The sequence below is a fragment of the Microcaecilia unicolor genome, chromosome 2 (genome assembly GCF_901765095.1).
Source record: "Microcaecilia unicolor chromosome 2, aMicUni1.1, whole genome shotgun sequence".
Taxonomy (NCBI): domain Eukaryota; kingdom Metazoa; phylum Chordata; class Amphibia; order Gymnophiona; family Siphonopidae; genus Microcaecilia; species Microcaecilia unicolor.
The window spans coordinates 297,540,365-297,567,821 of record NC_044032.1 but is presented as its reverse complement, the minus strand read 5'-3'; the positions used below and the strand labels follow the sequence as shown (position 1 = coordinate 297,567,821).

The window sequence follows — 27,457 nt, the reverse complement described above, 5'->3', positions numbered from 1 at the left end:
TCGTGCCCACAACACAGTGCAGCTGGGGACGCTCATAGTACTCCGCCCATAATCGTAATCACGGACGCCCAAATCGCTGGATGAGCTGGGTACGTGTAGGGATTTTGTCCATAATCAAACAATCAACGCCTATCTCAAGGCCGCCCATTCCCCCTTCAACATGGGCGTGTCTGGCGAGTATTTAGGCGTTTTTCTCCGGATTTTCGAATCGCTTTGTTACAATGGCACCGAGGCTGCCTCCGACCCGCAAGGGTAATTTTACCGATGCCGAAATCGAGCTCCTGGTGCAGGAGATAGACAGAAGACACACATTTCTGTTTGCTCCCACAGGCCAGAGACTCGCTGCTACTACCAAGCAGCGGGAATGGGAGGCGGTCCGGGACCACCTGAATGCAGTCTTCCACAGTGGCAGAGATGTGGAAGACTGCAAACGTAAGTGGCGCAGGCTGAGACGGGATGTGAGACGGAAGGCTGGTGGGAACCCCCCAGCACATGACACCACAAACCTGACACCCCTGGAGCGGATTGTTCACCGCCTGTTACCCCAGGAGGGCATTCATGGCGTCCCTGGGACCCTTGACACATCAGCACAGCCTGAGGGCACAGGTAGGTTGACCCTTATGAAGCTGGGGTATCTGTTGTACTGCTGCACTACACTCTGTTTTACACAATTGGGGGACAGGAGGAGGGAGGTGGGGGGAGTAGTGTCAGCAATGTGTGTATCTGACTGTCTTCAAACCTAGCCTAAAAGGCCACCTTTATGATGCTGCTTTGAACTCCTAACCACTACTCACTTGCTCAAGACCCTTACTCACTATCCCCACCTTAGTAATTCCCTTCGCTCTTAGTTGCCCTGTCTGTCTGTGTGACTTAATTAGAATGTAAGCTCTATTGTGCAGGGACTGTCTCTTCATGTTCACATGTACAGTGCTACATATGCCTAAAGGATTAGTAGTAATGTGTAGGTTGGCACTGTGTCACAGCTGTGGGGCCCTTCCCCACTCCCTCCTCTTTTACCATTTCCAAACTCTGCATATATCCTTCCCACACCTCTGTGCTGTAGCCAGCAACGTGGTTCATACACCAGTTGTAGCCAGTCTAGGAAGTCAGTAGTAAAAGAAGACATGCACATATGTCCTTCAGTTACAAAAAACCCAACAAAAACAAAAAGGATGTGGAAGGACATCCTCAGAGTTGGTGATTACTGTCCTTCTCTTGGGTCTTCCTCCAGCACCTTTGCCTTTCACATCAGTCTCTCCTGTCCTGGTCTCCAGCTCTGTCCCATGTACAATCATATCTGTGGCTTGCCTGCTAATCCTATTCCTCACCATCTCCTTGCTGGGTCTTCAAGAGTGGGGCCATGTATACGAATGCTGAAAAACAACAGTGGGATATTTTCACCAACACACTTCCTCCCCCTTTTGCTATGCAGGTGATGACAGCCACTCAGATGAGGCTGGGCCTAGTGGGCTACAGGCCCAGCAAAGAACTGCAGCAGCAGCAGCAGCAGAAGAGGTACTACCTCCACCACCTGCTGCAGCAGCAGCAGCAGAAGACGAAGAGGCGCTACCTCCACTTCCATCACCTCCATCACCTGCAGCAGCAGCAGCAGAGCGAATACCTGCAGCTACACCACCTGCAGCCTTTGCTGATAATGAAGAGGATGGAGAAAGGGGGTCACCTCCTCGCCAGAGGCTATCGAGCCACAGGAGGCAACTGATGCGTGTGACAACTCAGTTGCTGCGCCACAATGTGGAGCTGCATGAACACCGGCAGGAGAAGCTCCAGGTGCAGCAGGAGAAGCTCCAGGTGCAGCGGGAGGTGCTCCAGGTGCAGCGGGAGGCGCTCCAGGTGCAGCGGGAGGCGGTAGAGGGCCAACATGCTATGCTCCAGCAACTCCAACAGCTGAAGCATAGCATCGAGGGCCTGCGCCGTGACCTGACACCACCTACTCCAGCCGTGCTGCAGCACCAGGAACTGGCCTCAACGTCCTCTAGTGGCCAGCAACCAGTGGCTAAACGGAGGACCTTGAGGTCATCCGCCTCCCCAGCCACTGCTGCACCACCCACCAGACCAGCTCCCATTCTGGGTCCTGTGGCCAGGTTGGAGGGCAGCACTACAAGGTGGCCTGCCTTTGAAAGGGCAGCTGAGGAAGCAGGCTGCCGTCTGCATACACAGGACAGTGAGAGCAGCTCCTCATCAGAGCACTCTGAAAAGACTTCCCCTGCAGCACCAGCTGCAACCGAACACGGTGGGAGGGGTAGGAGGGGACGGGGCAAGGCGAAGGGAAGAGCCCAGGGGAGGGGTCGTGGAAAGTGATGGGACATGGGGGGAGAGGGGCTGATGGTGGTGGAGGGGTGATGGTGAACACATATGTGATTGCTATGAATAAATTTCAACTTACTCTCACACAAAACTTGTCTCTATGAGTCGTTGCCTTGCTCTGACCCCCAGCTGGTGTGCGGTCTGCTCTGCTCTGTGGGTGGGAGGTGGAGGGGGCTCCTCATCCTCTTCCTCTGGGGCCTGCTGCTCTGGTGGCTGTGGCTCCTCTGGGAGGGGCTGTCATCTGCGCAGGGCCAAATTATGGAGCATGCAGCAGGCTACGAAGATCTTGGCCACCTTTTGGGGGCTGTAGAGGAGCTCCCCTCCAGACCGGTCCAGGCACCGGAACCTGTTCTTCAGTAGGCCAAAGGCCCGCTCTATGATGACACGGGTGGTCCCATGCCTGCTGTTGTAGGTCTCCTCCGACCCTGGTTGTGGATGCACCAGGGGGGTCATGAGCCAGCTCCGCTGCGGGTAGCCTCTGTCACCTTTGAGGAGAAGCAAAATGAGAAAGATGAGTGTGTATTGTTTGGAGGTGTGTGTGTGGGTTGTGGAAGAGGTCTAGGTTGGGCAGATCCATGCTGCACTTACCTAGGAGCCATCCGCCAGTGATCTCCCCTCGGTCAAACCTGCGGAAGATGCCTGAGTGCTGTAGGATGTAGGCATCATGGGTGGAACCGGGGTACCTGGCACACACGTCTATTATCTCCCCCTGGGCATCACACACAACTTGCATGTTCATTGAATGAAATGCCTTCCTGTTTCTGTAGGTGGCTTCGTGTGCCCGGGGGGGTCTGAGTGCGACGTGTGTGCAATCAATCACACCTATGACCGAGGGGAATCTAGCTACAGCATAGAAGGCAGCCATGTTGTTGTGCAGGGCCTGGGGGGTGGTGGGGAAGGTGATGTAGTCAGAGGTGTGGGTAAGGAAGGCATCAAGGAAGTGGGTAAGGCAGTTGGAAATGGAAGCCTGGGTGAGCCCCGTGTTGACAGCAAGCACAGACTGGAAACTCCCAGTGGCCAGAACAGAGAGAGCGACAGTGAGTTTTAGGTGCACGGGGATAGGGTTGTTCCTATGGGTCCGGGCCTGCAGGAGTGTTTGGAGCTGGTCACACAGGTGCTGAATGGCTGCCTTATCAAACCTGTACCTAGTGATACACTGGAGGTCAGTGAGGTCAAGGAAAGTGGTGCGGGGCCTGAACACCCTGGGGCGTGAGTATCCCCTACGGGGGGGCATCTCTTCCTCCACCATGTGCATCGCCAGTGCATTTAGTGCGTCCATTGCCTATAAGCTCACTCCCACCACCACAACCACACTGCACTTGCAAGCACTCTCCGACCACACCCTCTAGCCACTCACTGCCAAACACACGCTGCAGCAGTACACAGGACAAACAGAGACTCCAAACAGGTAAGGGAATGACGTATGCACGTGGGAACATTGAATGGAGAGGGATAGGGTGAGGGGAAGGAGTTTGGGGGCTAGAAGGGGTAGGGAAGGATGAAAGGGTACAACACAAAACAGGTAGGTGAGGGTAAAGAGGTTCGGACTAGGGCACACCCGCAAAGGTAACAGGTACTCCGCTTTCTCTCCAAACAACGATTCAGCTTTCTCTCTCAACAAATATGTCACCACTCTCCAACTACACAAAATCGCTACTTGGTCTATAGACAATTTCCCCCTTCCGCTGGTCGCTTTTATATGAGGTCTACCGAGGAACGCCCATGTTCTGGCACATACTAAACCATTTCGCAAGCCGTAATATGGTACGGACGCCCAACGCGTAACACCGCCCATAACACGCCCACGACACGCCCCCTATGTCGCCGGCCGTAGATGGGCGTTTTTGCATTAGGCGCGTCCTTACGGCCCCCTTTCGATTATTGGCTTTGGGCGTCTTTCGTCCATGGGAACGTCCATGTGCCGTTTGTGTCGCTTTTTGTGCGCCTCTAGCGTTCGAAAATAAGCCCCAGGGCATCCAAATGGCAAATAAAATTTAATGTGGACAAATCAAAAGTAATGTACATTGGGAAGAACAATCCAAATCATAGTTATCTAATGCTAGGTCCACCTTTGGAGTCAACACCCAAGAAAAAGATCTGTCATTTTACATAGCACGCTGAAATCTTTTGCCCAGTGTGTGGCTGCAACCAAAACAGCAAACAGGATTCTAAGAATTATTAGGAAAGGGATGGTAAATAAGTCCAAGAATAATATAAGGCCTCTGTATCACTCCATGGTGCAATCTCACCTAGAGTACTGTGTTTAGTTCTGATCACCATATTTAAAAAAAGATATAGCAGAATTAGAAAAGATTCAAAGAAGAGCGACCAAAATGATAAAGGGGATGGAACTCCTCTCATATGAGAAAAGGCTAAAGGGGTTAGGGCTCTTCAGCTTGGAAAAAAGATGATTGAGGTCTATAAAATCTTGAGTGATAAAAAACAAATAGAAGTGAAACATTTTTTTTTACTCTTTCAAAATGTACAAAGACTAGGGGACACTCAATGAAGTTACATGTAAATACTTTTAAAACAATAGGAGGAAATATATTTTTTACTCAATGAATAGTTAAGCTCTGGAACTTGTTGCCAGAACATGTAGTAACAGTGGTTAGTGTATCTAGGTTTAAAAAAAATATTTGGACACTGTTTGACCTGGGATTGGTAGCATGGAATGCTGCCACTATTTGGGTTTCTGCCAGATACTTGTGACCCGGATTGGATACTGTTGGAAACAGGATACTCGGCTAGATGGACCATTGGTCTGACCAACAACGTCTATTCATATGTTCTTTTGTAAACAGAGGTCTGTAGGACAACTGCACTCCCTTATGTCAGGGGTCTTAGGGCTAAGTGCCACTGCGGCAACGTCTTCCTACTCCTTTGGATTGGCTCTTTTTTTTATTTAGATTTCATTTTTACTGCTATCAAATTTAGGGTCTCTTTTACTAAGACACACTAGCATTTTTAGTGCATGCTAATATTTAGGGCGTGCTAAACATTAGAGACATCCATAGGAATATATGGACATTTCTAACGTTTAGCGTGCCTTAGTAAAAGTCTCCCCAGTGGGTAAAGATTAAAGGGTATTACCACAGGTACCTTCTTGAATTGTCCACAATTAATATATTTGTTCCCCCCAACGCACACACTTGCTTCTAGCAGACCCTTTATATCCAGTAATATTCTAAAAGAGGATCTCCACAATCAAGGACATTTCAGGCAGTAACTGCAAAATTCAATTACTTTTCTGCCAAAGCTGAGATAATGATGGGGGTTTCTTATCTACTATCTTCCCCTAAATATCCTTCTGGTGTATCCCAAGTAGCATCAAAATGCAATGGTACTAATGCAAGTTTTAATAGATGCTAAATGTTTGCATTAGTTAACACAAACGTTTATGATAGAAGTAATAGCATGCAAAAGTATGCTAATTATCTCATTAACATTACCAGGGTAAAGGGGATGAATATTACATAATGTTTAGATTTAACCTAGATGTGATAATGCCCAAAACTTAACAGGTCGTTTTACTAAACTGCTAATGCAGGGTTTTCAGTGCAGTAGACAGTAACATGGGCTTGAAAGGGAGTCTTTGCTTTAAACACCCTGTGTTAGCTTGTTAACGCAGGAGTGGGCGGAATCTAAGTGTGGCAAAGGTAGGTGGAGGTATGGCTGGTTATGAAAGCTAGTGCATGGGTCAGTACTATACACTAGCTGTCACAACTGCTGATAGTGGAGCTGAACTTACTGGTACCTTAAGATGAGGCGGTTAAGTGCAGCTGCACTGCCAGTGATTAAGTTGCTCAGCTGCAGACATTTTTGCATGTCTGTTCTGCCTCCATTGCATGTGACAGATTATATATTTGTATATTTTGTAAACTATGTATAGGAATCTAATCCCTGCATTTCTGCAGCCCTCTGTGATTAGCCCTTATAACACCTATGTTTTGGTCACAATGCCTTTTGGAGCTTTGTAGTTATTGCTTGCCTCAGGGCATACTTGGAGGGTCAGAATTCAATAGTCAAGATGTGCAGCCCATGCAGGTACAAACTTAAAGTAAGAAGTATAAATATGGCAAAAAGCCATATCGGCTCTAACTAATTGAAGGATCCTTTTACAAAGCGGCGATAAGCCCAACTCGGACTTTCCGCTTGCTAAAAAAGAAGTACCGCTGGGCTACTGCTCCAGTCCGGTGATAGTTCCCACACCCAGTGTGTGTCATATCCGGTGCTTCAAAAATATTTTTATTTTTGTAGCACCAGTGTGTACCCGGCAGTAATCGAGCAGTGCACAGCACTGCCCAGTTACTGCTAGGTTACCGCGGGTAAGTGCGCCCCACTAAAATGGCCGTGTAGCAAGTGCTTCACATGTTGCATGGCCATTTCCTGAAAAAAACAAAGACCTGCCTTTTTGCCCGCTGAGATAAATGGGGGTCTCGGCACATCTAAAACACATGCCAATGCTAGCACAGACTCCCTTTTGCCGCTGATTCATAAAAGGGGCCCTGAACCACTTGCAAGGCTCAAATACAAACACTCAAGAAATGATTTTTTTTTTTTTTTTGGGGGGGGGGGGGGGGGAAAGAAGACCTCAGAAACCTGTCACAAAAGTTAAGTTTGTATTATTTTTGTATACCGGTCTTTAAAACTCCCATGCTGGGGAGAAGAATATAGAGAGCTATATCCCCAGGATACAGCCTTTGCTTCCGGCCTGGAAGGGGAGCAGCAGCTATTACATGTATCTTGAAGAAAGAGTGACAGTTTCATACACAAATCTTTGTTCCAGTGCTTTTTTTGTAGGAAAAAAAGGTGCCGGTACTCATTATGGGCGGGATCACCACATATGGCTCTGCCCTTATGATAGCCACACCCACATTAGCCACACCCCTTATACCAGCCATGGTGCATATAAACAGACATCATTGAAAATATTACACTAGTATAGGAGAAAAAAAATAACATAATTTTTTTTTCATTATAAATAATTTCTGTAAGCTGTTACAGCTCCAGTATACCCAGTGCAAAATAAGACAGCAGATGTAAATTCTCAAATTGGACATATTCCAAACACTAAAATGAAAATAAAATGATTTTTTTCTTCCTTTGTTGTCTGGTGACTTTGTTTTTCTATCCATATTGGTCCCACTCTCTGATTCTGCTGCTCTCTATCTGTTCTCTTAACTCAGTTTCCAGGGCTTCCTTTCCGTTTATTTCTTTACTTTCCTCCTTTCTTCACTTCTTGCCCTGCATCCATAAGCAAAAGCTGGGTCCTGCTCCGTGGAATTGACTGGAGGAGGTATAACGTGGATCCAGATTTTGCCTATTTTCTCCATCCATGTGCAATTTTTCTCCTCTCTTCCCTTTCCCTCAACTCCGTCCATGTGCATCTTCTTTTTTCTTTCCTCCCCTCCATCCATGTCCAGCATTTCTCCTCTCTCTTCCCTCCCCTGTATCCATATAAAGCAATAATTCTCTCTCCCCTCTCCTCCATCCAAGTCCAGCATTTCTCCTCTCTCCCCGCCAACTCCTCCATCCATACATGTCCAGTAGTTCTCCTCTCTCCCCTGCCCTCCCCCTCCAATCCATGTGCATCTCTTTCCTGTCTTCCATCCCCTCATCCATGTCCAGCATGTCTCCTCTCTCCCCTGCCCTCTCCTCCCATGTCCAGTGATTCTCCTCTCTCCTCTCTCCTCTGCCCTCCCCTCCCATCCATGTCCAACAATTCTCTCTCCCCTGCCTTCCCCTCCCATCCACGTCCAGCATGTCTCCTCTCTCCTCTGCCCTTCCCTCCATGTCCAGCGATTCTCCTATCTCCCCTGCCCTCCCCTCCCATCCCATCCATGTCCAGCAATTCTCCTTTCCCCCTGCCCTCCCCTCCCATCCCATCCATGTCCAGCGATTCTCCTCTCTCCCCTACCCTCCCCTCCTATCTATGTCCAGCAATTCTCTCTTCCCTGCCTTCCCCTCCCATCCATGTCCAGCAATTCTCCTCTCTCCCCTGCCCTGCCCTGCCCTCCCCTCCCATCCCATCCCATCCAATCCATGTCCAGAATGATTCTCCTCTCTCCCCTGTCCTCCCCTCCCATCCATGTCCAGCGATTCTCCTCTCCTCTCTCCTATCACCTCCCCTCCCCTCCATGTCCAGCAATTCTCCTCTCCTCTATCCCCTCTCCTTCTCTCCCCTCCATGTCCAGCGATTCTCTTTTGCCCCCTTCCTCTCCCTCCTTTCCATGTCCACTGACTTGCCCCAGTCTCCAGCTGCCCCCGAGATCATTCAAACCTCAGCACCACCTGCCCGCCCTCACCTGCCCGCTCCCTTCCGTTTGTGCACCCGGCTGTGCTCCCTGCATTGCAAAACTTTTGTTTACTGAAGTCGCGGTGAACCAGCAGTGAAAGCAGCAGGCAGGCTTGCCTCCTCATTGCTCACTTCCCTCTCAGCACGTCCTGCCCTCGAGGAAAGGAAATTACATCAGAGGAGGGCAGGATGCACTGAGAGGGAAGGGAAGCGAGCGACGAGGAGGAGAGCCTTCTTGCCTGCCTTCTGCTTTCACTGCCGGTTCGCCGTGACTTCAGGTAAACAAAAGTTTTGCAATGCAGGGAGCACGGCCGGGTGCACAAACGGAAGAGAGCGGGCAGGTGAGCCGGACCGCAAAAAAAGGTGCCGGTATGCCATACCGGCGCATACCGGCACAAAAAAGCACTGGCAAATACTGACCTGCTTGGCTGCTAGGCATTGTGTGAAGGCAGAAAATGAAGATATAAAAGCATAACTGGGAGAAAGGAACAATTCTCTGGATCTCAGCCACTGGTCCACATAATACAGATCAACAGAGAATTTTGTGTGATGAATTAGAAAAAAAGCACAGAGCCCCTGAGGATGCTTACTGAAGTGAAACTGTGGCCCTGTTGGGCATGAAAAGAGAAGTCTGATGTTAAATCACCATGGTGAGCTAATCACTACTTGAATTTATTCAAGTTTGGATTTAAAGAATTGTGCATGAAATTTGGTAGCACTTTTTATACATAAAAATGAGGAATTTTAAAGACCAATGAAAAGGAAATGTTCCTGTGTCCAAAAATAATATGGACATGACCTTTATGAAACATCTTTGAAGTCTTTCTTCTCCCCCTAAAAAACTTTTTTTTTTGAGTGTTTGAACCTCATAAGTGGGGATCTTTTACAAAGCAGAACTAGCATTTTTAGCTCATGCTATAAATTAGCTGGTGCTAAACGCTGAAGCATTTATGGGCATCTCAGGTATTAGCGCCAGCTGATTTTTAACATGAGCTAAAAACACTAGCATGGCTTAGTAAAAGACCTCCTTAGTTAGTTAGCACCAGTAAGGCTTTGCCATAGGAGCAAAATTCCCCCTTCCCTCCGATTGCTCTCTTGAGGAGAGAGATGGAAGCTGTGCCTAGGTTATAGATCCAATGTGTAATGTGTTGAGAGACCTAAATTTCTCCATGCTTGCTTGTTTTTCAGTTACTTGTTTGTTTCCTCTCAGGCTAGCATTCAGAGTGATTTTTTTACTTGTGTTGCTGTGCGGTTTCATGTGCTGTATATGCTGTGGTATTGTTAGTTCTCTGTTTCACTATTTCAAGCACCAGTCACTGGAGAGGGGCTGTTCATAGACTCCGACTCAATCTGTACAGGATCAGAATCCATCTCAGCGCAGCAGTAAGTGATTGAGTTGTTTATCTTGTCATCAATTTTATTAAATAAAGAATAGAATTGAAGATTGGATTCAATTCTTCATAATAAACAGCTTCGTGTTTAAAACTCTAGATATACATCGCTAAAGTTAATGCCTTGTAGAGGCCAGAAGAATGTATTTTTATTGTTTGATTTTATTTCATTTACAAACTTTGTAGCTTGCACTATCTGCCAATTTTAGATGGTTTACAATAATAAAATGAATGACATAAAGCAGTATGAAATATATAAAATGGACTTTAACATCAAGGACATAATGGTAAAACATAGCATCATATAACAGTGAAATCAATCAGGAGTGGTAGTAACTAACAGTTAGGTACTCCATAGTAAAAAGCATTACTAAAAATGATTCTGAAAAGGGAGAAAGTTGTTAATTCTGTGAATTTCAACAAGAAGCGAATGCCACAATAAAGAGCCAGCAACATAAAATATTGAGGTGTGGTATTTATTTTCTATTCATTTATTTTAATTTCTTAAATATGCTTGCAAGCTTGAAAGCTAGAAATGATGCAACATCAAGCAACAACTTCTCTGCATATCGAAGGGGTCTTTTTACTAAGCTGTAGAAAAATGCCCTGTGCTAGTGGCGGGGGCCATTTTTCCTGCACACCAGGGCCCTTTTTCCTGCAGTCAGTAACCCCCCTCCCCCCCAAAAAAATGGCCACACGATGAGATAACTCTTACTGTGTGGCCATGCAGTGGGGATCCCTTACCACCACCCATTGAGATGGTGATAAGGGTTCCTGCACTAACCCGGTGGTAACTGGGCAGCATGTGGCAATGCCCAATTACTGCCGGCTTGTCCCCCGGAAATGGTACACTATGGGGCGGGACTACTGCCGGCGGCCATGTTGGTCCAGTGGTAGTCCCAAAAGAACTTACCACTGCTCTGTAAAAGGTCCCCTCAGTGAGTGAACAGCGTGATAGATCCAAAGACATGTTGCAATCAACAAAGCTTTATCAATAGAAACACAATTATGTAAAAAAAAAAAAGATTAATAAAATACCAATATCCAAAAATATAAACAAACACAGTCACACAAAGAAGTTACAAGGTAACATTCCAAGGTGGTGCTGAAAGTTTGTTGGAACGAGAATAATGGTGGATTTTCCACCTTGGTGCTTCTACTCAGTGGGGCCTGAATGAGAACATAGAGTAGAATGCAATTAAATTGAGTAATGAGCCAATTAGTGCCAATAATTGGATGTTAACAATTATTTGTGCTAATTGACACCAATTTGAATTTACCTGTGCATCTTGCTAGATGCTATTCTATAAAGATGCACATGTAAATTACTTAAATGCAGCTGAAAATGGGGCATGGCCATGGTTGAGGCATGGATGGGTCAGGGGCGTTCACTAAAGATTCATGCAGTATTATAGAATTTGGGGGATCCATGCCTAGTTTAGGCAGGAGGATATAGACCAGGTTTCAGTTGCTGTAAATCATTGTGCCCAATATTGGGCACAGATCCTGGTGCTAAGCACTTTTCTATAAATGCAGCCCAAGTCAGAGCGCCATTTATAGAATAGCACTCAGTGCCCATTTTTTTTAGTGCCCAAATTTGAGCACCATTTACGGAATGTAGTCCTAAATGTATATATATGACATCAATATGCCTGCATTTCAGTGTAATCTCTTTATGCCATGTCAATGGCAGATGTAAGTGGGTGCACTTAAATGCAGCACCAGCTTCTAACTTATCGTATTTTGTAAGCTATGCACCTAAATATTAGTCCCATCCATGACCCACTATTCTCCTACCCTCCCCCTTGCATGTACATGGTAAGCGAATTGTGTGCATCTTCTTTTTTCTTTCCTCCCCTCCATCCATGTCCAGCATTTCTCCTCTCTCTTCCCTCCCCTGTATCCATATAAAGCAATAATTCTCTCTCCCCTCTCCTCCATCCAAGTCTAGCATTTCTCCTCTCTCCCCGCCAACTCCTCCATCCATCCATGTGCATCACTTGCAACATGGCCTTTTCCTGAAAAAAACAAAGACCTTCCTTTTACTCGCTGTGGTAAAAGGGGTCCATAGCGTGTGTCAAAAACACACAGACGCCAGCGCAGGCCCCCTTTTGCCACAGCTTTGTACAAGGGGCCCTAAGGTCTGTCTTTTGACCTTGGATCTGAAATTTTGTGTTTTTCCAGACACGGTGAGATCCACTCAGAAAAAGAGGCAACAGTTCTAGGTGATACATCTTATCTAACTAATTAGTAAAACATATTTATTAAGGGGCCATTTTACTACAGCTTAGTGTGCATTGGTGAACATTAGCATTTACTAAATGTCATCCTCTTTACTATACAGGCAAAACAATTTCTGTGCATAATTTAGGCGCATTATATATAGAATCCCCCCTGGCCATTAATTGAAAAAAATAGAAAACTGTCCATTTTACTGCTGTGGTAAAAATGGCCTTAGCACGTGGGAAACACCCGCTTAAAGGTGCACAAAAGCCGCTTTTTACCACAGCTTATTAAAAGGACCCCATAGTTGAACAAGCAGGATTTTGTAGGCACTCAGCACAAGCAAATAGAGTGATTTTGGTAGCAGAGGAGACCTGTGTAAATGGAAACAAAACTGTTATTTTTAGATATATGAATTTCATTGCTTTAGAAGACAAAAATGTGTAGGCTGAAAAAAAAACAAAGTAAAGAGATACTAGAGCTGATAATCATATTCTCAAAAGATTAGTAAAACAGATGGCAGCTTTGCAAGTTTTGTATTGTGGCCTGAAGTCATTGCTCACATTGTCCAAATCATGCTGTTAATTTCTCCTGAATCTTACCTTATTAGAAGGCTGCTTGTCCACAGAGACCCCAGACCACTTTGTGGAAGCAAAAAACCCTATGATGCTTCTACTTAGCTTTCCTTGTTCTTACGGCAATCTTGGTTGTGGTCTCTCATGGCCGCCTGAAGTGTTGATATCATTCTCAAAATCATAAGTATTCAACTCGTGCACAGAATCCAGATGGTTCACTTCAGGGAAATGAGCCATCTTGGCAGGGAACACCTTTAATTTCCTTTTCATTTTTCCAGATCAACATGAAAAGTGGAAATAAAATGAAGTGAAGGGCAGTGTGGAAAAATCACTTAACTCCATCAACATTCTCTACTGTGAATCTGAAGCTAAAAAGTTCAAGAATTTTGCTGTGTATTCTCATTGCCTCTTCTTTTATTTAAATTACCTCATTAACACAGCTTTATAATAAAGCAGGCAGACATCTTGTTAAAGAATTTTATTTTTGAAAAAGGTAAATGTCGCAGTTTTTCATGGTGACACTATAACGAGATTACAAATACACTAAGTAGTGCAATTCATGATGGCCCTCTAATACTCTGAGATTACAAATGTACTAAAAAGTGAAGCTCCTTTCCCTTTCCTGTGGTCTATAGCTCTCATTCATAAAGATGTACTGTATGTGAAGAATTTGTTGTTTCTATTGCCAAATTAAACTATTCTATTCTTAGCAATAGCTTCATTATAACTCTTATCTGACACTTGACTTTGAATTATGCAAGGTTGACCTTAGATTCAAAATGAACATAACAGAGTAGATGGGAAATGTAGTACTGGAAAATAGTACATAGGAGAAGAAACACTTACTACCAAACTTGAAGAGGAGGAACAAAAGAAATAATAATAATAATAATAATAATAATAATAATAATAATAATAATAGTAATAAACATATTTTACATACTGTTACAACAAGACAGTTTACAACAAAAAGTATGAATTGCTAATAAAAAAATTCAGAAACAATCTGTTTGCCTACAGTACAGCATATTAACTAAAAAGGTCTTAAAGAAAATATAAGAAATTAGCACAGATACTTATGAAATAACTATAGGGTTGATATTCAAAGGGCCCTGTTTACGAAGGTGCGTTAGCATTTTTAGTGTGTCCCAAAAATTAGTGTGTACTAATGCTAGAGTCACCCATATATTCCTATGGGTGTCTCTGGCATTAGTGCATGCTAATTGTTAGTGTTCGCTAAAAATGTTAGCATGTCTATAGTGCGGCTTAGTAAACAGGCTTTTCTTTTATGCATTGTCTGGGCATGCGTTTAAGAGCTGTGCTTAATGCACAATTCTTCAGCACATGTGCCAGACACTATCTTCCTGCCAAACTTCCTAATCATCAGTGGTATAAGCGCACCCTTATTTACATCTCATTAGCGTTGAGCATTAGGGACTTGTTCTTCTGCGCTGTCCTAATGCTATTTCTCCGGCGCTGTTCAGTTCAGTGTCAGCACCGGAGTTTTGAGTATTTGGGTGTCAATTGTTACATAAAGTAGTGGAGGGCACCATGACAGTAACTTAATAGTTAGAGGAGTAAACTGAGAACCAAAGGAGCTTGGTTGAAATCCCACAGCAGCTCCTTGTGATCATGGGGAAATCATTTAACCCTCCACTGCCTCAGGTACAAACTTAAGAGCCCTCTTACTAAGCTGCTGTATAAAATGGCCTTAGCATGTCCTCACACGGGTCTTTCCTGTGTGTTAAGGCCTTTTTTTTTTACCACAGCAGAAAATTGTCGATTTAACATTATTTGAATTAATGGCAATGTTCTAATGTCGATTGTTTGTGATACAGTAGCCAGTGAAGTAAGAACTGCCCTTTGATTGTTCATATACTTAAAAGATTATAGAGGAGTAAAACCTCAGCACTTGCTTAATTCAAGCAGCTCTTATATAGCTATAGCAGCTTAAATGAGTTTAAGGAAAGCAACACATTACAGTAAAAAAATAAAATAAAAACCCACTGTTTTACAATAATTTGATAAGTAACTATAATCAAACCAACAGTGATTATCTGCAAAGCTGCTACATCAGAGCAGTCAATCCAAACTATAACAAGGCACCCACACTTACATTTCTCAAAGCTGCTCACAATGTCCTCTTTGTTTTAGAAGATCAGCTGCATTTTCAACTTAACTCTTGGCATTCCAGCTCAAAGTTCCTAACAGAGAAATCTCTGTTTTGCTTCATGCTGCATCAAGGGACTCACAAGCACCTTGCAGTAAACTGGCTTACTACTACTACTAATTGACATTTCTAAAGCGCTACTAGGGTTACGCAGCGCTGTACAATTTAAACATGGAAGGACAGTCCCTGCTCAAGGAGCTTACAATCTAAAATGGATGCGGCCGTAGTTTACTTCAAAGTGCTTGTGAATCCCCTGACGCAGCATGAAGCAAAACAGAGATTTCTCTGTTGAGAACTTTGAGCTGGAATGCCAAGAGTTAAGCTGAACATTTATTTATGTACTAACATTGCCATTAGTGTTTGACCATTCAAAAAAATGAGCACATGTGCATTTACCAACACCAGTTTTGTAGGTGGTAAGGGCTCATGCTCTAATCATGTGCTGATCACTAACCCCCCTGTTTACTAAGCCACATGGCAATGCCGAGACACATTCCATTCAAAGTGAATGGGTTCTGTCAGCATTAGTGCACAGCAGCCTCTACCGTAGCTTAGTAAACAGGAGGGTAAGAGTGTGATAATCTAGGTGAGCTAATTACAGCAGAAATGCCCAATCTCTGCCCCCAGGCAGGGGCGGACCGACCATTAAGCCACCTGAGGCGTGGTCCTCAGGTGGCACTCTTTAGGAGTAGCGTCTTGGGGGGCAGCTTTGCGATGTTTTACCTGGTCATGGTGACTTTCCAGGCCCGGCAGCAGCGATTCCCATATGCTGCCCTGCCGCTGCTAGCACCCGCCTCTTCCGTCTACTGCGTCCGCCTGAAGTAACTTCCAGGCCCTCATGTCTTTGGAAGGGTGGGAGAGTGATTAATGACTCTTCCCATTCTCCCCATTCCTCTCCAATGCCTTTGCATACCCTAACACCAGCTCCAAGCTGGCTCAAGTTTTGCCACAGGAGGAGTGCTCTTGTTTGGTGTGCTGCCCACTGAGTATTTGGGAGGAATAGAGAATTAGCTCACTAGCATGCATTTGCATGCTTGATGTGTTATTCCTTAGCATGCATGCTATTCCTCATGGTGGGGGCCTTCGAGCATCGTGCACTGGCAACATAGGTTCTAATCTGGCGCTAATTACATCTAGCACCCACATTTGCTTCTGAGTAGCAGCTGCCTAAAAGGCCCTTGGGACAGCAGGGTAATTTTATAACTGGTCACCTAGGTTAGCAGGCCAAGTAGGTGCCTATTTAAGGCTAATTTATAATGGCACACACAGGCCAATGCAGAGAGCTATTGTGGGCAGCAGTACAGGATTAAAGCTGAGTTTGCCAACAGGTTACCAGCCACACAATAGACACATGAGCTCAGGAGTCAGTTTGCACAATAGACATGGGTGCATGGTTTATTAAAATCAGGCTATTAGATGTTCAGCCCTGATGCAGAGAATGACAGAGCTGATTTTAAATGTAAGCACAATGTGGGAATGTTACCACTGAGGAAAAGGTTTGGCTTGTCCTTTGCATTGGAGCAGAAAAATAATAGCCTCCTTGCCTGGACCCCTTACCATTCGCCCTCTTACTTGAGATGACCCCTTACCCCCTAGCCTGCATTGGGCTTACCTCTGCTTTGTAAAAGAGCCTTAAATTAGCTTCAGATCCCTGTTATTCTATAACAATGTGTGTATATTAAAGGAATGCCCCTGATCTGCCCATGACCCTCTCATGGCTGCACTCCTGTTTTGGACCTGAGCATAAATTGTACACATGTAAATTTTAATTAAATCCAATTTTCACCAATAATTGCTTGTTAAGAAGACAATTATTGGTGCTAATTGGCTTGTATTCAATTAAATTGCATATGCAAATTCGGTGTGTGCCCAAATTTATGCACACAATATTTTGTGACTTTTATAGAATTTGGGGATAAATCCAACAGAAATACTACAAAATGCTCAAAATGAGGACTAACAAATGGATTCATCAGAAAAAAAGACTGATCAGGTCAATACCAGATATTCTAAAATGCACAGTTTTCTTAATCGTTAGAATATTCTTATATTTAAAAAAAAGGGTCAACAACAATAACACAGTCGAGAAAAAAAGACCTTTGTGAAAAAATACAGTTATTACAGACTTCTGTTTAATATTAGAATTATTTAATCATTGGTCAGAAAAACATCCACTGTTTTAAACAACATGACAGGGAACCATAAAAATGTATAAAACATAATCCATCACCCCACCTCCAACAATTTCAAAATGCCATAAAAATGTGAGAAAAAGACACATACTTATCTTCATGTAACATCATCTTGCCACTTCCATCTGCAAACATACGTAGAGGTAGAGTTTGAAAATGCTGATGGGGCCCCTGTTTCGCCCCAGCTATATCAGGGCAATTAAATAGTCAACATTTGAAAAATTAAACCGACTCCAAAAATTATTATGAAATCTCTTAGTCTTCTTCCCACTGCAATTTCCTGCTTACTTTAAACCTGCAAAGTATGTAGGAAAAGTCTTTCTGCTGCACCAGCCAGCTGGAAACCTTTAAAGTGAAACTCAGTAGGGAGTTTCCTTTTTAAAATGAGCTTGCAGCCCCACAAGTACGAAACACCCACAGGCCTAAAACATTTATAAGAGGCCGAGATTTGCTTTCCCAGTGCAGAGAACATAAGAACATAAGAACAGCCATACTGGATCAGACCAGTGGTCCATCTAGCCCAGTATCCTCCATGAAATGTGACAATGATGTGTGTTGCTATGCCTTTTTTTTAGTAATTTAGGCCTCCTTTACCAAGCTGCGGCAAAGGGGAACCTGCACTGGTATCGACGTGTGTTGTTGATGCGTGACGAGGCCCCATTTTACCGCAGTGGGTAAAAGGTAGGTATTTCTTTTTCTAAAGAAATGGCCATGCATCAAGTGAAGCACTTGCCATGCAGCCATTTGGGGGAGGGGGGAATCCCTTACCACCACCCATTGAGGTTGTGGTAAGGGCTCCCGCGCTAACCCAGTGGATATGATGTTGCGTTGGGGGTGAGAACTACCACCGGGCTGCTGCAGTAGCCCAGCGGTAATTCCTTTTTAGCGAGCTGTAAGCATTGGGCTTACCGTCACTTTGTAAAAGAGGCCCTCAGTAAACAAGCCCGAAAGAATTGTGTTTATCCCAAACCTCTTTTAATTCCCTCCTCCCCCACACATACTTTCTATCATCTCTCCACATTTAGAAATTGTTTCAAAGTCTGAACTTGCATTGAGAGACGTACAATAATCCATTAGGCAGCAGAGCAAGCTTTTTTTGTTTGCTTTATAAAGCATTTTTTCCTAAATGACCATCCTGCTTATAATCGAACGAGAATAACGCCCAAGTTCCGACCTAAATCGGGAGATGGGCGTTTATCTCACAAAAACGAATAACGCGGTATAATCAAAAGCCGAATTTGGGTCGCTTTCAACTGCACTCCGTCGCGGATGCGGACAAAGTGGACGGGGGCGTGTCGAAGGCGTGTCGAAGGAGGAACTGGGGCGTGGTTATCGGGCGAACAGAGATGGGCGCCCTTCGCCGATAATGGAACAGTTTTGAGCTAGAATTTAGGACACTTTTCCTGGACCCTGTTTTTTTACGAATAAGGCCCCCAAAAGTGCCCTAAATTACCAGATGACCCCCAGAGGGAGTCGGGGATGACCTCCCCTGACTCCCCCAGTGGTCACTAACCCCCTCCCACCACAACAAATGATGTTTCACAACTTTTTACTTTCACCCTCAAATGTCATACCCTCCTCCCAAGCAGCAGTATGCAGGTCCCTGGAGCAGTTGTTAGGGGGTGCAGTGGACGTCAGGCAGGTGGACCCAGGCCCATCCCCCCCCCTACCTGTTACAATTGTGCTGCTTAATGCTATTAGTCGTCCAACCCCCCCCAAACCCACTGTACCCACATGTAGGTGCCCCCCTTCACCTCTTAGGGCTATAGTAATGATGTAGACTTGTGGGCAGTGGGTTTTGAGGGGGATTTGGGGGGCTCAACACCCAAGGGAAGGGTGCTATGCACCTGGGAGCTCTTTTACCTTTTATTTGTTTTTTGTAAAAGTGCCCCCTAGGGTGCCCGGTTGGTGTCCTGCCATGTGAGGGGGACCAGTGCACTATGAATCCTGGCCCCTCCCACGAACAAATGCCTTGGATTTATTCGTTTTTGAGCTGGGCGATTTCATTTTCCATTATCGCTGAAAAGCAAAATCGCCCAGCTCACACCTTGACGAATAAAACATGGGCGTCTTTTTCTTTTAAAAAATACGATCCGCCCCGCCCCTTCACGGACCCGTTCTCGGAGATTAACGCCCATGGAGATAGGCGTTTCTGTTCCATTATGCCCCTCCATGTATTTTTAGTGTTGGGCATTATTGCTTTTTTTCAATAAAATGTGCACAGCTTGTATAATTTTAAAACACAATCCTAGGCATCTATTTATGCTGAAGAAAATGCCTTTGGACAAAGAGTACAGGTTACTTAAATGAGACCACACAGGTTACTGGTAAGGTCCATCTTACAATGTTGGCAGTTGTTTTGAGTCAATAGAAGGGTGAAATGAATTCTTAAAAGGTTTTCCAAATTATCTGGTATAATTTATCAACTAAACACTTGTGCTACAAAAGTTATTTGTGCCCTTTTTACTAAGCTGCATTAGCTGTTAACATGGGAATTAATTAGTGCAAATTGAAAGTGTGCGTACTGCATTAAGCATTAATATAGAGCCCTAGCAGTTAGGACTAAATTCTATAAATGGCACTTTAAGTTAGTTAATAATACCAACTACAATATTGAATCCTGTTTCTGTAATAGGATAGCTGGTAATGTAATTACTGTAAAAATTATACAGAAATAAGAATCGTGTAAATATACTATTTTGAGGGAAAAGACCTCAGTGGCTTTCAGCTCCAATAAGGAGCATATGGAAAAGCCTCACAATAGCACCACCATCATCAGTCTTAAAACCCTCTTTTCCTTATAGATGTTTAATGTGGAGTGGAGGAATAGCTTAATGGTGTTAGTGCAGTGGGCTTTGTTCCTGGCAACATGGGTTCAATTCCCACTACAGCTCCTTGTAACCTTGGGCAAGTCACTTAACCCTCCATTGCCCCAGGTACAAAAACTTAGATTGTGAGCCCTCTAGGGACAGAGAAAGTACCTGCATATAATGTGTATAGCACTACATATGTCAAGTAGCGCTATAGAAATGATTGGTGGTAGTAGTAATGTGACTTAATACCTTCACCAATAATGTAAGCATTTAATATAGAATCAAATTTCACCAATAAGTAATGACAACTATTCAATGTCATAATATAAATGTTCACACTTGATAATTACGATGAAAAACTTATCTTCCAGCTGATCTAAGCTCCAGGGCTCAACGGAGCAGACCATTTCACCAATCCTGGCTTCATCGGAAGCCTAAGTCACAGCATCTTGTAGCTGGAGCTGGGGAGCTGATATGCAATTTATTGTGTTTTTTTTTTAACCACTGAAATAACTGAAAAAAAGCAGCTGCTGGCAGAGGTTCACTATAATACAGGTTCACCAGCAGCTGCTCCTTTTCAGTTATTTCAGTGGTGAAAAAAATGCAATAAATTGCATATCAGCTCCCCAGCTCCAGCTACAAGATGCTGTGACTTAGGTTCCCGATGAAGCAAGGACTGGCAAAATGGATGGCTTCATTGAGCCTAGATGCTTAGGTTAACTAGAAGATGTTTTTCATCCTAACTATAAAGCGTGAATATTGACATTAAGCCACTGAATAGTAGTCATTACTTATTGGTGAAAATGTGATTTAATAATATTAAATGGTTACATTATTGGTGAAGGTATTAAGTCACATTACTACTACCACCAATCATTTCTATAGCGCTACTTGACATAGGCAGTGCTATACACATTATAAAAGACCCCATAAGTGAAACTAAAAGAGGGTATCCACGTTCCTATAAACAGCATTAACATAAAACATGCACCACCTGCTGGCTAAACTAGAGAAATGCACTTCAAGAATTAATAAAGTCACTTAGGGGTCCTTTTACTAAGCTACGGCAAAAGGGGGCCTGTGCTGGCATCCGCATGTGTTTCTGATGCGCGCTGAGGCTCCCTTTTACCACAGCAGGTAAAAGGATGTTTTTTTCAAAGAAATGGCCACGTGGTCATTGAAGCACTTGCTGTGTGGCCATTTTTTTTTTGGGGGGGGGGCACTTATTATCACCTGGCAGTGAAGGCTCCTGCGCTAACCTGGAGGTAACCGGGCAACGTGCAGCATTGCCTAATTACCGCTGGGTGCACGCTGGTGATGGGAACTACCGCCGGGCTGCTACGGTAGCCCAGTAGTACTTTCAGTTTAGCAAGAGGTAAGCCCACATTGAGATTACCACCGCTTAGTAAAAGATCCCCTTAAATTTGTATAAGGAAAATAGAGTTTTTAAGACTGATGGTGGTGGTGCTATTGTGAGGCTCCTCCATATGTTCCTTATTGGAGCTATTAAAGCCACTGAGGTCTTTTACCTCAAAATAGTAACATTTACATGATTTGTGTATAATTTTTACAGTAATTACGTTATCAGTTACTCTATTATAGAAACAGGATTCAATATCGTAGTTGGTATTATTACTTTAGCTTGTATCCTGTAATTAGGTGTCATTTATACTAAAGCACTTAGTGCTGGGAACCGCAGTGGCGTTCCTAGGTGGGCTGACACCCGGGGCGGATCGCCGATGTGCCCCGCCCCCCGGGTACAGCGCCCCCCCCCCAGAACAGCGCGACGCCCACCCCGGCGAAAGAATCCCGATCCTGGCGAAAGAACCCCCCCGGGTGCACGCCCCTGGGGGGGTGCCACGCGCCTGCCGGCTCTTCGTTTTCATGCTCCTTCTGCCCCGCAACAGGAAGTAACCTGTTCCAGGTCAAAGGGAGCATGAAAACGAAGAGCCGACAGGTGCGCGGCACCCCCCCAGTGGCGTGCACCCGGGGCAGACCGCCCCCACTGCCCCCCCCCCCTTGGTACACCACTGGGGAACCGTGAGTACATTTAAGTGCGACCATTTACACCAATGTAACCTTAGTATCAATTCCCCTGCCTAAATTAGGTGTGGATCCCTGTTATTCTATAACAATGCACGTAAATTAAAGGAATACCCCTGATCCATCCATGACCCTCCCATTGGCTGCATCCACTTTTGGACTTGCATGTAAAAGTTAGGAAAGTTAATGGTAAATAAATCCAATTAGCACCAATAATTGCTTGTTAAGATCTGACTTATTGGAGCTAATTGGCTCATTATTCAATTACATTGCAGAAGCAAATTGAGTGCATGCCCAAATTTGCACATGCAATTTTTTCCAACTTTTATAGGATTGGGGGAGTTGTGTAAGATCATTGAGTAAGAAGCAATGCAGAAGGGTACTTGGAAATGGATGAGAAATAGGATGAGCCTGAGCCTTCCAGTTAACATGGAGGTAGTTAATGTGTATTACTACTACTACTACTACAACTACTTAACATTTCTAGAGCGCTACTAGGGTTACGCAGCGCTGTACAATTTAACAAAAAGGACAGTCCCTGCTCAAAGGAGCTTACAATCTAAAGGATGAAATGTCAAGTTGGTGCAGTCTAGATTTCATGAATAGAGGTATAGTGGTTAGGTGCCGAAGGTGACATTGAAGAGGTGGGTTTTGAGCAAGGATTTGAAGATGGGCAGGGAGGGGGCCTAGCGTATGGGCTCAGGGAGATTATTCCAAGCATGGGGTGAGGTGAGGCAGAAAGGGCGGAGCCTGGAGTTGGCGGTGGTGGAGAAGGGTACTGAAAGGAGGGATTTGTCTTGAGAGCAGAGGTTACGGGTATGAACATAAGGGGAGTTGAGGGTAGAGAGGTACGGGGGGGCTGCAGATCGAGTGCATTTGTAGGTAAGTAGGAGAAGTTTGAACTGAATGCGGTACCTGATCGGAAGCCAGTGAAGTGATTTGAGGAGAGGGGTGATATGAGTATATCGGTCTAGGCGGAAGATAAGACGTGCAGCAGAGTTCTGAACGGACTGAAGGGGGGATAGATGGCAAAGTGGGAGGCCAGTGAGGAGTAGGTTGCAGCAGTCAAGGCGAGAGGCAATGAGAGAGTATTAACTGTTAGTGCACAAATATGTAGCAATTAATTTCAGCTGAAGAGAAATAGCTAACTGTATCACACTATCAGGGAAATTCTATATATGATGCAGAACCTTAGATGCAAGGTGCCGAAATGGAGCAGAAATGGCAGATCCGCATGAAAACACACTTAAGCACCTATTTATAGAATAGCACATGAGTGATTCCATGTGGATATGCAAAAGGGTGTGGCTATGGGAGGGGCACTGTGGTCAGAGGCATTCCCTTAAATGCAATCAATGTTACAGAATAATGCAGATCTGCATGCAAGTTGTGCAGCGGGATTCACGCCTGGCTTCAGCTGGTGTGACTCCTCGCACCCAAAGTCAGGCAGAGATCCCAGCATTACGTCCTATTATATAAATTTGCCAATCCTGGAATGCCCATTATAGAATACTGTTCAGCAACAAATATTTTTGGCACCACATTTTGAACGCCATTTACAGAATGTTACAGTTAACTATTTCACATTAAACATTTTTTCTTTGCATTAGATGATAGGACAATGCTGTTGACTCCCCAACAGCTAGAACAAATGTTTTGCAGTTTCTATGTATTAAGTTTGGTGATTATTGCATAGTAACCTCGAAACATTAGTGCAGGTTAGTAAATAGGTCTCTTGATTTGCTTATCAAAGTATTGCCAATAAGACTTAGAACAGACAAGTCTCTTCTACAAAATTTAATGGAAGAAAGAAGTGGTACAAACTGCAAATACACATACACAGAAAATCCTGGTGGAACATATTCTTTTTGATTAACTACCCATCAGACATATTTTTTGATTAGTCATGGTAAAATGCTTGCATTTCATTTTAGAAAATGTAGGTGTTGACAATTAGCATTCTTCAATGTGCTTTAAACAGTGTGAAATTTCTGAGTGAACAATGGGCTTTCTTTAATTTAGGTCAATTATGGCAATGTTAGGAATATCAGACTACAGTCTTATCTTTTCTTCATTAGCCTTCTAATTACTGTGCCCTTTTATTTCTTTTTTCCCTAGATCCCTACATAATTGTGAATGATGATTAAGATGGTGACAGATTTGATTTTTATTACAATATTATTCATGCTGTAAGCTTTATAGCCCATTCCACTGAACTGCTGAGTTCTAGTAGCCTTGTTGATCATGATCATGAAGAAAGCTGAATTCTCTGTATGCATTTTCAACATAAAAAAGTTATTTAAAGCTATGTCTATCCATCAGTTTTTAGGCTATGATAGAGCGTTACTTCAAATGGCATCTAAAGAAGGTACCCATGTGGTCTCAAATGCTCTTGTATAATACTGCCTTTGGATAATTGTTGATCAATAAAATTCTTCCAAATTATTTGCTTGATATAGTTAAACTTGTTTATTATAGCAGCAATCATTTGTATAATCTTTTAGTGGTATTCACATAAGCCCTTGGTTATTTTCTTTTACTTTTTTTGTAAATGTGGTGGTATTTAATATTGTAGTGCATTGTGCCCTATGAGATGTTTTAGCTAACTGCCAGTGAAGATGGCTTAGTTCTACCATTCTAACTGAATTAGAATTGAGATAATTAGCAAATATAGTCTTTGATAGTGTCAAGAAATGCCTAACCATCCACCTTGGGCTACCCCAAGGCCACTTAGAGGGTTTATCCCCAGCACAGCTCAGGTCCGTCTGCTCTACACTAGCACCGTCCTCCCACGACTGGGTCACAACTGCTGGGCAATTTCAAACAATCAGAGCCCAGTCAACAAGTTTTGGCTGTAGATTCACTTCTTCACTAAGGGGTCTTTTACTAAAGATTAACTCGAGTTATCTGCAGCAGGGCCCATTTTATTCCTATGGGTCCTGCTGCAGCTAACTCGAGCTAAGCTTTAGTAAAAGACCCCATAAGTGAAACTAAAAGAAGGCATGCACTTTTCTATAAACAGCATTAATATAAAACATGCACCACATGCTGGTCAAACTAGAGAAATGCACTTCTAGAATTAATAAAGGTAATTTTACAGCTTTAAAACACACTGTCCTGTCACAGTATGACATAGAGCACCAGAATTTGTCTCTAACACTCCTGTATTCTTATGTTACCCTATTTTGATCTTATTATTACACTATTTTTTAAAGTGATTCTTACCCTCAATATTCAAAACTATTTAACCAGCCAGTAACGGCTCCTGGCCAGTTCAATAGCATTTAAGTGCCTAACCACGGTTACTTAGCGAGAGATAACTGGTCATCTCCTGCTGAATATCCTGGTTAGTGGCTAGCATGACATAGCTTGACATAGCCAGCTAGGCATAGATATTCATCAGTGCTTAATCGGTTATGTTGAGCAGTCAAAATAGGCTGCTTAAATAGCAGGCCTATCTTTGAATGCTAAAAAGTTAACCAGTTATGGCTGAACATCAGCATAGCTGGTTAACTTTTCAGTGGCCAAAACAAGCCTGAATATTCAATATCCGGGTTTAGCGTCGGCAGCGGACAGCAAACATGCTGCCTTCCTCTGGCCGAATACCAGGCCCTTAGGGGTTCTTTTACTAAGCCACAGTAGTGTTATCAGCTCTCAGTAGAAATCAGCTGGTGGCTAAAGCCGAGACGCCCATTATATACTTATGGGCGTCTCAGCATTTACCACCAGCTGATTTCTACCGTTAGCTAAAATTGTTACCTCGGCTTAATAAAAGACCTCCGTAGTATTTTTTAATGTATCGGTATGGCTTCTAAAGTCCCTATTTTAGTTTTGATTTTTTTTTTCTTTAGTCTCTCAATTTCAATTTTTACATTCCTGTATTTTGTATCTTTTTCTAGTTCTTTCACTTCCACTCAACTGTCTCCTGGTATAGATACCACTGTGAACCTCTATTAGTGTAATTTCTAGTTCAATAAAATCTTCACTTTTTCATTTTCTATGGCTTTTTCCTTGATTGTGTATTCCCAATAATTTTTACACACTTAAAAGACACAGGGCCCTCTTTACAAAGGTACGTTAGCGTTCATTAGCACACGATTAACGCACATTAAATGCCCCTTTTATAAAACTATGGCAAAAGGGAACCTGAGCTGGTGTTGGCATGTGTTTTTGGCATGCACTGGGCCTCCTTTTATCATAGTTGATAAAATGTAGGTCTTTCTTTTTTCATTTCGGGGAGTAGCCCTTACTGCCACCCATTGAGGTGGCAGTAAGGACTCCCATGCTAACCCAATGGTTACTGGGCAGTGTGCGGCACTGCCGCTTTGTAAAAGGGGCCCTAACTGTGTTGATCCCACAATATTCCTATGGGCACCTACACAGCATGCACTAATTTTTAACGCATGCTAATGAACATTAAGGCACCTTTGTAAACAGGGCCCATAATTTTTTGGCTTAAGTGCCAGTATATTATTTGAGTGAATTATCATGACATTTCCTATATTCAGTTTGAGAAATTTTACTTCAACTACTAATTAAGGAGTCCATTTACTAAGGTGCAACGAAAAATGGGCTGCGCTGGTGTAGGCATGCGTTTTGGGCGCACACAGATTCATTTTTTAGCACACCTGTAAAAAAGATCTTTTTTAAAATTTTTGCCGAAAATGGACGTGCGGTAAAATAAAAATTGCCTTGCGTCCATTTTGGGTCTGAGACCTTACCGTCAGTCATTGACTTAGCGGTAAGGTCTCACACGGTAACTGTGCGGTAATCGTATATGCGCGTAGAATGACGATTACCATCCGGTTTCCACCACGTGCAGGAAAATAAAAATTATTTTCTGGCTCGCATAGCGGATGTGTGTAAAAAACTAAATTACCACTCAGGCCTCACAGTAGCCAAGCAGTAACTCTAATTTGATGCGTGTTGGGTGCACATAAGTGCCTACATAGCTTAGTAAAAGGGCCCCTAAAATATCTACTCTTTTGTTCTTCTTTCTTTTTCTGTACATAGCTGGCATTTCAACTTTGGGCTTAATATTCAGAAAATGCTAAGCTCCTAAATTTATGGTCCTAAATTAGACTCCTAAATTTATAGCCTATTTTTAGTCAAACTCAGGAGCATAACTTTTCAGCTGAAAATTCATCTTAATTTAGGAGCTTAAAAACCTATGCTTATAAATTTAGGTCTACATTTGTTTGCTTAGATTTATAAGCCTAATTTATATCAAGACCGTAGCTTCCTGAGTTCTATGATAAACCTCCTTGCACTTCAAGAGACACAGTGTTCAACAATAAACAGCTTTACTGGTGTATACTTATTAATTCTACTGTACACCATTTGTTGGTGTTTTATCTTTTGTTTGTTTATTTTTATTTTTATTGTGTATGTTGTTCCTGCAATCCACCTAGAAGTTTTAAGAAAGAG

At 43.6% G+C, this 27,457-nt stretch overlaps 1 protein-coding gene across 1 annotated transcript; it reads left to right on the top strand.

Annotated features, from left to right (window-relative positions):
* Positions 1 to 221: 221 nt before the first annotated feature.
* LOC115462031 (nuclear apoptosis-inducing factor 1-like) lies at positions 222 to 25,987 on the top strand. Its single transcript, XM_030192078.1, has 3 exons — positions 222 to 606; positions 1,541 to 2,102; positions 25,930 to 25,987. The coding sequence occupies exons 1-3, from the start codon at positions 222 to 224 to the stop codon at positions 25,985 to 25,987; spliced, it is 1,005 nt and encodes a 334-aa protein (XP_030047938.1).
* Positions 25,988 to 27,457: the final 1,470 nt, after the last annotated feature.

Coding starts and splice junctions, on each gene's coding strand:
- LOC115462031 (XM_030192078.1), top strand. CDS start 222: ATGGCACCGAGGCTGCCTCCGACCCGCAAGGGTAATTTTACCGATGCC. Junction 607..1,540: donor AGCACAGCCTGAGGGCACAG/GTAGGTTGACCC, acceptor CACCTGCTGCAG/CAGCAGCAGCAGAAGACGAA. Junction 2,103..25,929: donor ATTCTGGGTCCTGTGGCCAG/GTTGGAGGGCAG, acceptor ATCTTTTTCTAG/TTCTTTCACTTCCACTCAAC.